Genomic DNA, 12,367 nt, shown 5'->3' on the forward strand with positions numbered 1-12,367 from the left:
AATAAGACTCTCAGCAGATTCTTTTGGCAGCAACTTTGCAGGCTAGAAGAGAGTGGCCTGATATAGTCAAAGTGCTGAAAGAATAAAACTGCCAACCGAGAATATTCTACCTGGGAAAGCCATCCTTCAAAATTGAAGGAGCGAGGAAGTTTTCCAGGCAAGGAAAAGCTAAAGAGGTTCATCACCACTAGACAGGCCTTACAAGAAATGTTAAAGGGACTTCTTTAAGCCGAAACACAAGGACACTCATTAATAATATGAAAATATATGAAATTATAAATCTCAAAGGTAAATATATAAATTCAGAATAATCTAATGTAACGGTAAGTACTTATAAACCTAGTGTGAAAGTTAAAAGACAAAATAGTAAAAATAATAATTTGTTAATGGATACACAAGATAAAAATATATAAATTGTGACATCACAAACAATGTGGATGGTGAGAGTAAAAATGCATTTGAACTTAAGTTGTTATCAACTTCAAACAGACTGTTGTATTTTATGTAAGTCTCATGGTATCCACAAAGCGAAACCTATGGTAGACAAAAAGGAATCTAAGCATATGACTACAGAAAATTGTCAGATCACAAAAGGAGAAAAAGGATCAAGAAAAGAAGGAACAAAGGAATTACAAAACAGCCAGAAAACAATGAACAAAATGGCAGCAAGTCCCTATCTATCTATCAATAACTACTTTAAATATAATTTATAAATTCTCTGATCAAAAGACAGAATGGATAAAAAGCAAGACCCATCTATATGCTGCCTGCAAGAGACTCACTCAGCTTTAAGGACACACAGACCGAAAGTGAAGGAATGGAAAAAGATATTCCATGCTAATGGAAACCAAAAGAAAGCTGGAGTAGCTATACTTAGACAAAATAGATTTTAAAACAGAGACTGTAAGAAGGGACAAAGAGCCATTATATAGTGATAAAGGCATCAGTCCACAAGAGGATATAACATTTGTAGATATTTATTATCTACATTAGCAGCACCTAAATATAAGCAAATATTAACATATCTAAAGGGAGAAAGAGCAATACAATAATAGGAGGGGACGTCATTACCCCACTTTCATCAGTGAACAGATTCTCATTTGCCAGAAAACCAATAAGGAAACATTGGTCTTAAATGACATGTTAGACCAGATGGACTTAACGCATTTACAGAACATTCCATCCCAAAGCAGGAGAATACACATTCTTCTCAAGCACACATGGAACATTTCTCCAGGATAGATCATATGTAAGCCCACAAAACAAGTCCTAATAAATTTAGAAGACTGAAATCATATCAAGCATGTTTTCTGACCACAAAAGTATGAAACTACAAATCAGTTACAAGAAGAAAACTGGAAAATTCACAAATACATGGACATTCAAACATGTTGCTCAACAACTGCTGGGTCAAAGAAGAAATCAAAAGAGAAATAAAATACCTGAGACATGAAAATGGAAATAGAGTTGGCCCTCCATATCTGTGGGTTCCATATCCACAGATCCAACCAACCATGGGTCAAAAGATTCAGGAAAAAAAAAAAAGTACCAGAAAGTTCCAAAAAGCAAAACTTGAATTTGCTACATGTTGGCAACTACTTACATAGCATTTACATTAAGTAATATAAGTAATCTAGAGATGATTTAAAGTATACGGGAAGATGTGCATAGGTTATATTCAAATACTACACCATTATATATAAAGGACTTGAGCATCCGTGGATGTTGGTATCCACTAGGGATCCTGGAACCAATCCCCCACGAATACTGAGGGACAGCTATACAGCATACCAAATCTTATGGGATGCAACAAAAACAGTTTCTAAGAAGGAAGCTCATAACAATAAACACCTGCATTAAGAAACAAGCAAGATCTCAAATAGCCTAACTTCACACCTTAAGGAACTAGAAAAAGAACAAGCTAAGCCCAAAGTTAGTAGAAGGAAGGAAATCTCAAAGAGCAGAAATAAATGAAATGGAGACTAAAAAGACAATAGAAAAGTTCAATGAAGCTAATAGCTATTTTTTTTTTTTTTTTGCCCAAAAGATAGATAAATAGACAAACCTTTAGCTAGAATCACCAAGAAAAATAGGGGACTCAAAATCAGAAAAGAAAGAGGAGATACTACATTCGATACCACAGAAATACAAAAGAGACTACTATGAAATACTATAATGCCAGCAAAATGGACAACCTAGAAGAAATGGATAAATTGCTAGAAACATACAACCTTCTAATACTGAATCATGAAGAAATAGAAAATTAGACCAATTACTATCAAGGAGATTGAATCAGTAATCAAAAACAACCTGACAAACAAAAATCCAGGACCAGATGGCTTCACTGGTTAATACCAATTCTCAAACTTTTCCAAAAAATAGAAGAGGAAACACTTCCAAACTCATTCCATGAGGCCAGCATTACTCTGATACCAAAACCAGACAAAGGAACTACAAGAAAGAAAATTACAGGCCAATATCTCTGATGAACACAGTTGCAAAAACCCTCAACAAAATATTAGCAAACTGAATTCAATAATACATTAAAGGAATCACACACCACAATCAAGTGGGATTTATTGGAGGAATGCAAGGATAGTCCAACATCCAGAAAATCAAGATGATACACCACATTAACAAAATGAAGGATAAAAATCATATGATCATCTTGATACAGAAAAAGCATCTGACAAAATTCAACATCTGCTCATGATAAAAACTTTCACAAAAATGGGTACATACCTCAACATCATAAAGGCCATATAGGACAGCCCCACAGCTATCACACTCAATGGTGAAAAGCTGAAAGCTTTTCCTCAAAGATCAGGAATAAGACAAGGATGTCACTCTTGCCTTTAGGCAAGAAAAAGAAATAAAAGGCATTCAGATAGGAAAGGAATAAGTTAAACTGTCACTATTTGCAGATGACATATTATATATAGGGAACCCTGAAGACCACCAAAAAAGCTGTTAGAATAATAAATTCAGCAAAATTGCAGGATACAAAATCAATATACAAAAATCTGTTGTATCTAATAATCAACTATCAGAAAGAAATTAAGAAAACAATCTTATTTACAATTGCATCAAAAAGAATACAATACCTAGGAATGAATTTAACCAAGGAGGTGAAAGACTTGTGCACTGAAAAATTATAAGACACTGATGAAAGAAACTGAAGATATAAATAAATGGAAAGATTTTCTATGCTTATGAATTGGAAGAATTAATATTGTTATAGTGTCCACACTACCCAAAGCAATCTACAGATTCAATACAATTCCTATCAATTTCCAATGGCATTTTTCACAGAAATAGAACAAACAATCCTCATGTTTGTATGGAATGACAAAGACACTGGACAGCCAAAAAGCAATGTTGAGAAAGAACAAAGCTGGAAGCACCACACTTCCTGATTTCAAACTATATTATGCAGCTATAGTAATCAAAACAGTATGGTATCGGTATAAAAACCGACACACAGATTAATGGAACAGAATAGAGAGCCCAGAAATAAACCTGTGCATATATGGTCAATTTATGACAAAGAAGCCAAGAATATACAACGGGGAAAGGCAGTCTCTTAAATAAATGGTATTGGGGAAACTGGACAGCCACATGCAAAAGAATGAAACTGGATCACTATCTTACACCATACACAAAAATTAACTCAAAATGGATTAAAGTCTTGAACATAAGGCCTGACAACATAAAACTCTTAGACGAAACCATAGGGACTAAGCTCCTTGACATTGGTCTTGGCAATGTATTTTTGTATGTGACACCAAAAGCAAAGGCAACAAAGCAAATATAAACAAGACTACATCAATCTAAAAAGTTTCCATCAACAAAATGAAAAGGCAACCTATGGAATGGGAGAAATATTTGCAAATCATATATCTGATAATTTGGGTTAATATACAAAATATATAAAGAACTCATACAACTCAATAGAAAAAAAAATCCAATCAAAAAAGTGGGCAAACGCTCTGAATAGACATTTTTCCAAAGAAAACATACATATGGTCAATACGTAAATGAAAAGGTGCTCAGCATCACATATCGGGGAAATGCAGATCAAAACCACGATGAGATATCACCTCACACCTGTTAGAGTGGCAACTGTCATAATGACAAGAAATAACAAGTCTTGGCAAGGATATGGAGAAAAGGTATCCATCGTGCACTGTTGGTGGGCATGTAAATTGATGCAGCCATTATGGAAAACACTACAGAGATTCCTCAAAAAGTTAAAAATAGAACTACCATATGTTCCAGCAATTCTACTTCTGTGTATTTATCTGAAGGAAACAAAATCACTATCTTGAAAAGGTATCTGCACCCCAGTGTTCATTACAGCATTATTTACAATAGCCAAGACATGGAAATGACCTAAGTGTCCACTAATACTGGATAAAGAAAATGGCACTGGATAAAGAATATGTGGTACATATGTATACATGTGTATATACATATAAAGAAGAAGGAAATACTGCCATTTGCAACAACATGGATGGACCTTGAGGACATTTTGCTAAATGAAATAAGAGAAAGACAGATACTGTATGATCTCACATGTTTAATTTTTAAAAAACCCCCACTGAACTCATAGATACAGAACAATTTGTTGGTTGCCAGAGGGTGGGGGTGGGCAGAATGAAGGTGGTTGATAGGTATAAAATTCCAGTTACAAGTAAGTCCTGGGGATGTAATATACAGCATGGCGATCATAGTTAACAACGCTGTATACTTGGAAGTTGCTAAGAGAATAGGTGTTAAAAGTTCTCAATTAAAAAAAAAATTGTAACTGTGTGGTGATGGATGTTAACTAAATTACTGTGGTAATCATTTCACAGTATAAACATATATCAAATCATGTTGTACACCTAAAACTAATACAAGGTGATAATTATACCTCAAAAAAAGTTGTGAAATATTAAATGTATATTGTTTTAAGATGCTAAATACGTGATATTATGTGGCAACAGAAAAATAAACATATCCCAATAGTAATTTGAGTAAGATTTTAAAACAGAATTTGACAAGCTGATTCTAAAATTTTAGAGAGAAATGGAGAGAAGTAAGAGTAGTCAAAACAGCCTTGGTGGGGGCTTCCCTGGTGGCGCAGTGGTTGAGAGTCCACCTGCTGATGCAGGGGACACAGGTTTGTGTCCCGGTCTGGGAAGATCCCACATGCCACGGATCGGCTGGGCTCGTGAGCCATGGCCACTGGGCCTGCGCGTCCGGAGCCTGTGCTCCACAACGGGAGAGGCCACAACAGTGAGAGGCCCGCGTACCGGGGGAAAAAAAAAAAAAAATGTCTTGGAAAAAAATGACAAAGTTGTAGGATCCACAATACCTGGCTTTAAGATACACTATAACGTCACAGTAATGAAGACAGTATAGTATAAAAATAGGGGACAAATAGAGCAATGGAAAAGAAGAGAGGGTCCAGAAGTAGACCCATATTTAAAACCCAGCTGATTTTCAACAAAGGCATGAAAGCAAGTTCAATGAGGAAAGGAAAGACTTTTCAACAAATGGTGTTGGAAGACTGGATATCTACTTGAGAGGGAAAAGAATCTCAATCCCCACCTCATACTGTAAACAAAAATAACTTCAAGATGGATCACAGACCCAGAGCTTCTAGAAGAAAACATAGGTGAATATGCTCCTGACTTTTGAGGAGGCAAAAATTTTCTTAGACACAGAAAGTAATAAAAGTAATAATAAAATGAAACACTGATAAATTATAATTCATCGGAATAAAAATCTGCTCATCAAAAGACCATTAAGACATATGTATAACTGATTCACTTTGCTGTACACCTGAAACAAACACAACATTGTATTGATAAATCAACTATATTCCCAAAAAAAAGACCATTAAGAAAAAGAAGTGGGAAGCCACAGAGTGGGAGAAAATATCGGCAAAATAAATCTGACTAAGATTTAGATCTAGAATATACAAATAGCCTTTATAACAATAATAATAAGACAATACCCAGTAATAATAGGAAAGGAACAGTCTTTTCAATCAATGGTGCTGAGACACCTGGTCATCCACACACAAAAGGAAATTGGGTCCCTACCTCACATCATACACAAAAATTAAATGGATCAAAGACATTAAGTATAAGAGCAGCAACTATAGAACTCTTAGAATGAAACGTAAGTGTCAATCTTTGTGACGCTGGGTTAAGCAGTGGTTTCTTAGACATGAACACCAAGAACACAAGCGGGCAAAGGAAAAAAAATAAATTGGACTTCATCAAAATAATAAAAACTTTTGTACATCAAAGGATGCTATGAAGAAAGTAAAAAAATACTTCCACAGAATAGGATATTTGAACGTCATGTATCTGATAGAGGACTTGTACCTAGAATATATTAAGGATTCTTACAACTCGATAAAAAGACAAAATACCCAGTGAAAAAAATGGGTAAAGGACTTGAAGACAGTTCTATAAAGAAGATATACAAATGGCCGACAAGCACGTGAAAAGATGCTCAACATCGTTACCATTAGGGAAATGCACATCAAAACCACAATGCGATACTACTTCACACCTACTAGGATGGTTATAATCAAGCATGCAGACAACAGCAAGTGTTGGTGAGGATATGGGAAAACTAGAACCCTTGGGTGCTGCTGGCAGGAATGTGAGAGACTGCAGGTGCTACAGAAAGCAGTTTGGAGTCCAAGGAACAGCCAAGAGGCCAGTGGGGCTGCAGCATAGGGAGCAGAGGAGGAGGCTGGGGCAGTTCATGTCGAGTCTTTTAGGCTCTTTATTTTTGCAGGTGCAATAAAAAGTCCCCCTGAGGAAGGGAACCAGATACACTGGAGGGGGACTGAGAGGACTTGCCCATGGACTGGGGGATTGTTGGTGTCCACGTTTCCATCCTGATCAGATGGTAGGATGGAGCTGCTGTTTACTGATGGAGTGAAGATTGCAAGAACAGGTTTCGTGTGAAAACCTAGGGTTCTGTTTTAACTATGTTTAGTGCTGTGTCAGGGACTAATCTTACTTTTTCCTTTTAATTAAAGAATCTTAAAGAGTTTCTGGCAGGGGCTTTTGGCTTTCCACCTGGAGACTCCGTTTTCCTGCCCCCCCTTGCAGTATGTGTGGCCCTATGAGTAAACTGTTGCCAATGGAGTGAGAGTGGAAGGGGTATTGTGCTGCTTCCATGCAACAAAAATGACACTTGGAAAGAAAAAGAAATGGGGATTTTTCAAGCCTCTGGAAGCAAAAATTTTTACAATATGTTCTCCTGAATTATAGAACTCAAAAACCCCACTGTTAATAGCTAGCTACAGTTTTAGTGGACTGGTTAAAAAGAAGTCCATGTGATTTGATATTATACGTTTTGGTTGGAATCCATGATGCTGCTTGGCCAAATAACCTTTGTCACCATGGAGACTGTACAACCTGTGTTTTAGCTTTTTTTTTAAAGTACATCAAAGGTTTGTTTCAAATCTGACAAGTTTTGTTCGTTCAAATCTGACAAGTTACATGATACACAAAAAGGAGCCAATGGCAAAACACACTGTAAAGCTGTGTCCACCCCGTGGATCTCGTGCCCTGGGAAGGTAAGTGGATGGTCTGACTTACCTGCACATGCCACTCACTGCTCCACTTCTGTCCGCAGGTACTGGGTACAGTCTGAGATTTTTTTCAGCTGAGCAAAGTTTAATCTTTCTGAACACATAGGACATGTGCTTTCAGTGTTTAACATGCTGTTTGGAGAGAGAAAAACAGAGTAGATTAAATATTCCTTTACTTTTGGGTTATTGTGATGTGAAAACCAACTGTTCCTTTCTACTTCTTAGTACACGTTCATCATGAGACTTAAGAATTAGGAATATTCAGTCTCATGCAAAATCCCCTTTAAGGAAAATGTTCTCAAAGATCACAGAAGGTTCTTCCAAGAAGACAATTTGAGTCTTTAGAGATTTTTAAGAACATGAACAAATAAAGAGACCTCAGTATAAAAGTGGTTGAATAAAAGGCCTATTATTCGATAAATCTGTATGGCTGAGTGAAATGATGTGCACTTACATCTTGAATTCTGAAAACAGTGCAGGGAAGTCGCAATGTGGACACACCGTCCAATCATCCTTTAACATATGTCGACCCTGGAAACAGTACGTTGAAGAATAAAATTCATCTTTATTTTTAAAACTCCCCCCGTTATTCAATTATAATACGTGGTTACAGTTAAAAGCCAGACAGACCTCTAAATTATGAAATTATTGATATTTCACATTGGTGGGTAATTAGAAATGGCATCAGGACTAAAGTCAAATTTATCAGCTTCACGTATAAAGAGAATAATCGTCAATATTGTGACACTACCTAGATTTATTTTCCTTTAAAATAAAGCTTACGTTAGCCTAGTGATGAACAAATAATCTGATATTTAAAAATTTTCTAATAATAGGTCTTAATATTAAAGTGTACAATAAAAGCCATCACTTATTAAGTGCTACAGCATGCCGGGAATTGTACTAAGGCTTTAAACATGTCCTCTCGTCAACCTGCAGTTTACCTCAATAGGCAGGTACCGTTAACTGATGGACCTAGCAAGGTAAAAGCAAATCGCACCAGGTTATGCAACCAGTAAGTGGCAGAAAGATGATCTAAGCCTAGGACCATCTGATCCCCAAGTGTGTGCTCTCCTGCCCCACAGTGCCTTCCTGATACTCACTTAGATTATTATGTGCCTTGAATATAACTTTCAACTTTGTTGACCATGAAATTGTGTGCTAAATGTTGCAGGAAATTTGAGGGATAAGATTATTTCAGAAGTGAAGAAAGTACTGACACACAACAAGTATTCAAATGGGCTATAGATATATATGCAAAGAAAGAAACTTACTGTTGCAATGCAATATGGGATGTTATTTTTACATCCAGGACAGAGGAGTTCACACTCTGGGAGAAGAAATTCGCAGAATGGACATGGGGTTGTGGCCTCTTCTGTCTCGGATGTATCGGGTCTCCTGTGAGGAAGAATCACATGAAATGCACCTACTTCTTCGTAGTCAGACTCTGAGACTAGAGATACACGCTCCAGCCCACGGAGGAGGGAGAGGAATGAGGACTGCTCAGGCTAGCACTCCACGGCCACCTCTGGGAGCTCGAGTTCACAGCACATTATGTGGGAGAGAACACGGGTGGGTCTGGCTGTCTCGTGTCTTCCTTGCCACTGCAGTAGTGAGCTTGCTGCCTCTGTCTTTCCCTTTGTGTACTGAAGTCGTAAAGGCTGTCCAGGGCTGTGCGGCACAACCTTCTGTGGCAGTGGCACTGCTCTAATTCTGCGCTCTCCAGTACGGCGGCCGTGAGCCACATGGAGCTCAGAGCACTTGGACAGTGTGAGGAGCTAAGTCTTACAGTTTATTCACTTTTAATTAATTTAAATTTAAATAGCCACATGCAGCCAGCAGATACCGTATTAGACCTCATAGCTAAGAGTACTCTTGCGTGGGGAGAGAATAACCAGTGCCTCTTCAAGCTGGCACCTAGACTGGTGTGGCACGAAACGGGGGGATAATTGTGCTCTAGCTTTTTCTCCCCACCTCACTCTTCCTGATGGCAGGTGTGTTGGGTCAGACTGATTTGGTCTGAAGCTACTTAGGCTTATCAGCTTTGAAAAAAAAAAAGGGAGTGTTCCGTGTAGCCCCTATCCAGGTTAGAGTTCTCTGCCATGAGCCCAGCTAACAATAAGTAGTATTTGCTTCCCTTTGCCATTACTGGTGCAGCCATCTCCCTTGGCTGAGATGAGAGAGTTCTGGGTCAAGATTCAGGTACACCTGAGTTCCCTGGTCAAAATGGGACTAACAGGTACCCCAGATGTCATCGCTATGAACAAGTGGTAGTACAGAACTACTACAGGATTGCAGGTAATTTTTCCTTTTGTAAAGATGAGTGCTGCTTTCTCCTAGTTTTCCTGTTGAAAACTAGGCTTTCTGAAGTGAGGATATGCCTTCATAGCCTTTGGAGCGACACAGGATTTTGAAATGAAGTCTCTTGGCAATAGGCGGTATAATTACCGAGTTTCTTACACTGAGAAATACCCACTCTTTGTGGCAGACACGCTGTTCGCTGCCTCCCTAATAGCCATCTTTTCCTTCTTCCTTGCCAAGAGAACGTGGTTTTCACTCAGCAGTATGCTTTTCAGCTAGAGGAATCCACGCGGCTGAGTAGTGAGATGTAAATGCAAGTCCTGGGGGTGGTGTCCTTCCTAACTAAAAAGGCAAAAGACCTTTTCATCTTTTAATTTCCCTCCTTCTTTCTGCGTTGAATGGGGTACATGATGTCACCCCACCATGACAACCACCACTGTGCAGCCATGAGGAGGAAACCTGGGTGCTCTGGATGGTAAAGCCAAAAGGCAGAGGGATCGGTCCTTGGTGACATCGGGACACGGCACCACAAGCCCTGGGCTACGATGCCTTGTGCGTGAGTCACATAAATCAGATAAAGCCATCGTTGGGTTTCCAGGTGCTGGTAGCTGAGTACAATCCTAATTGCTACCCCCAATCTGTGTTCTTGTTGAGCCCACATAATAGCAGCTGCGTTCTGAAAGATACGCTTGTCAAATGCGATTAGATGGTAGAAACAGCCGCCTACCTGACCATTGCCTCGATCTTCTTTTTGTATTTGACATCTATCTTGTTGCGGTACTCGGGCCTCATCAACATGGCTGCAAAGCTGAAGGCAGAGTTCTTCAGGCCGGCCCTGTGACACTCGATCACGGTAGACGTCAGGATCGGCACGATGTCTGCAATGCAAACGGAGGAGCAGAAAGAGCACGTTGCCTCTACTGGCGTGATGCCAGGATTGCACCTCTCTAAATTTGCTTTTTTTGACAAAGAACCAGAAGTGGACTGTTTAACGTGGAAAGGGCACGGCAGTGGAGAAATGTCTGCAATGCAAACGGAGGAGCAGAAAGAGCACGTTGGCACGTTGCCTCTACTGGCGTGATGCCAGGATTGCACCTCTCTAAATTTGCTTTTTTTGACAAAGAACCAGAAGTGGACTGTTTAACGTGGAAAGGGCAAGGCAGTGGAGTCAGGTAACTGCTCACCACAATGTCTTTCCCCTGATTATACTGTGTTTTGCCTGTAACACCAGGACCCACACTCCCTTGAGGTAAACCTTTTGCGTGCGTCCTTCCCCGCCTCTCAGAGAGTTTTGCATTTGACAGGACTGCTGATGAATGGGTGGGGAGATTAACAATTTCATGCACTAACCTCTCTGCGTGCACCTGTTTCTTCAGGACAGATACCTAAAAGTCAAATTACTGGCTCAAAGAACGTGACTTTAAAGAACAAATACTCCTAGCACAAATTGCCAAACCGCTTTCTAGAAAGGCCACAACAATGTCCATTCCATCCCGCCAGCAGTCATGAGAATGCCTGTCCTATCACACCCGTTGCCAGCATGGTGTACAATTATTTTAGTCTTTTTTATGTAACAAAAAAGAACACATTTAGAGAACAGGGGTTGGTGAATTATGACCTGTGAGCTAAATCTGGCCCTCTGTTTCTGTATGGCCCATTTGCTAAGAAAGACTTTTACATTTTTAAACGACTGGAAAAAAAATCAAAAGGAGAAGAATATTTTGCGACATGTGAAAGGTTTATGAGGTTCAAATTTTAGTGTCCAAAAGAATAAAGTTCTGTTGGAACACAGCCACGCTCATCCATTTATGTATGGGTCACGCCGAAACGGCAGAGTTGAATAGTTGCAACAGAGACCACGTGGCCCACAAAAGCCCCGAACATTCGACATCTGCCCCTTTACAGCAAACGTTTGTTGACCCCGTCATGGAATGTGACAAAATCTAATCACTGAAAAATGTTATAATGACAAGTCTTTTAGAATACTGGGACCTTTTTCAGAGGCAATGGTCTACAGTGGTTGAGAACACAGAGTCAGACTTGCTGGCTGACAGTATGGTCTTGGGCAAGTGTTACCTCACTTCTTTTGCCCCAGTTTGCTTATCTGTAAAATAGGGAAAATAACAATAGGCCACTTGTGTGCAATCTTGAGACTGTATTCCTTAGAAGGATCTGCCTGAAACTGGGATCTGGGAACTTGGATTTGGGGAGAGTTCCTGCCATTTCCAGAACTGGGAAGAGTGGCTGCCTGTGCCTGACCTTTTTGTACAAACAATAGGGCTTATGCGGAACACCTGCTTTCTGGGAGTCTGAAAATTTAGTACATGCTAAGCACGGGGTGCTGACGTGGCCAGCTCCCCAAGACCACCCCTGGGTACCGAGTCTCTCACAAGCACCCTGGTAGACACCACCTTCCACGTGCTGCCTGGAGGTGCTGTGTGTGTCCAGTGCGACTTTACT

The 12,367-nt window shown here is 39.4% G+C and overlaps 1 protein-coding gene across 4 annotated transcripts in view; it reads right to left on the bottom strand.

Annotated features, from left to right (window-relative positions):
- Positions 1 to 12,367, bottom strand: part of WDR19 (WD repeat domain 19) — an 84,001-nt gene that overhangs the window by 788 nt on the left and 70,846 nt on the right. For all 4 annotated transcript variants that reach the window (XM_024731710.1, XM_024731709.1, XM_024731711.1 and 1 more), the window contains 4 exons: positions 10,635 to 10,785; positions 8,881 to 9,004; positions 8,061 to 8,137; positions 7,614 to 7,738 (listed from right to left, as the gene is read on the bottom strand). In XM_024731710.1, the coding sequence (XP_024587478.1) occupies positions 7,627 to 7,738; positions 8,061 to 8,137; positions 8,881 to 9,004; positions 10,635 to 10,785 (464 nt within the window). In that variant the 3' untranslated portion in view covers positions 7,614 to 7,626. The remainder of the gene's footprint in view (positions 1 to 7,613; positions 7,739 to 8,060; positions 8,138 to 8,880; positions 9,005 to 10,634; positions 10,786 to 12,367) is intronic.

This window comes from Neophocaena asiaeorientalis, unplaced genomic scaffold (assembly GCF_003031525.2).
Source record: "Neophocaena asiaeorientalis asiaeorientalis breed wild unplaced genomic scaffold, Neophocaena_asiaeorientalis_V1.1 scaffold39, whole genome shotgun sequence".
Taxonomy (NCBI): Eukaryota; Metazoa; Chordata; class Mammalia; order Artiodactyla; family Phocoenidae; genus Neophocaena; species Neophocaena asiaeorientalis.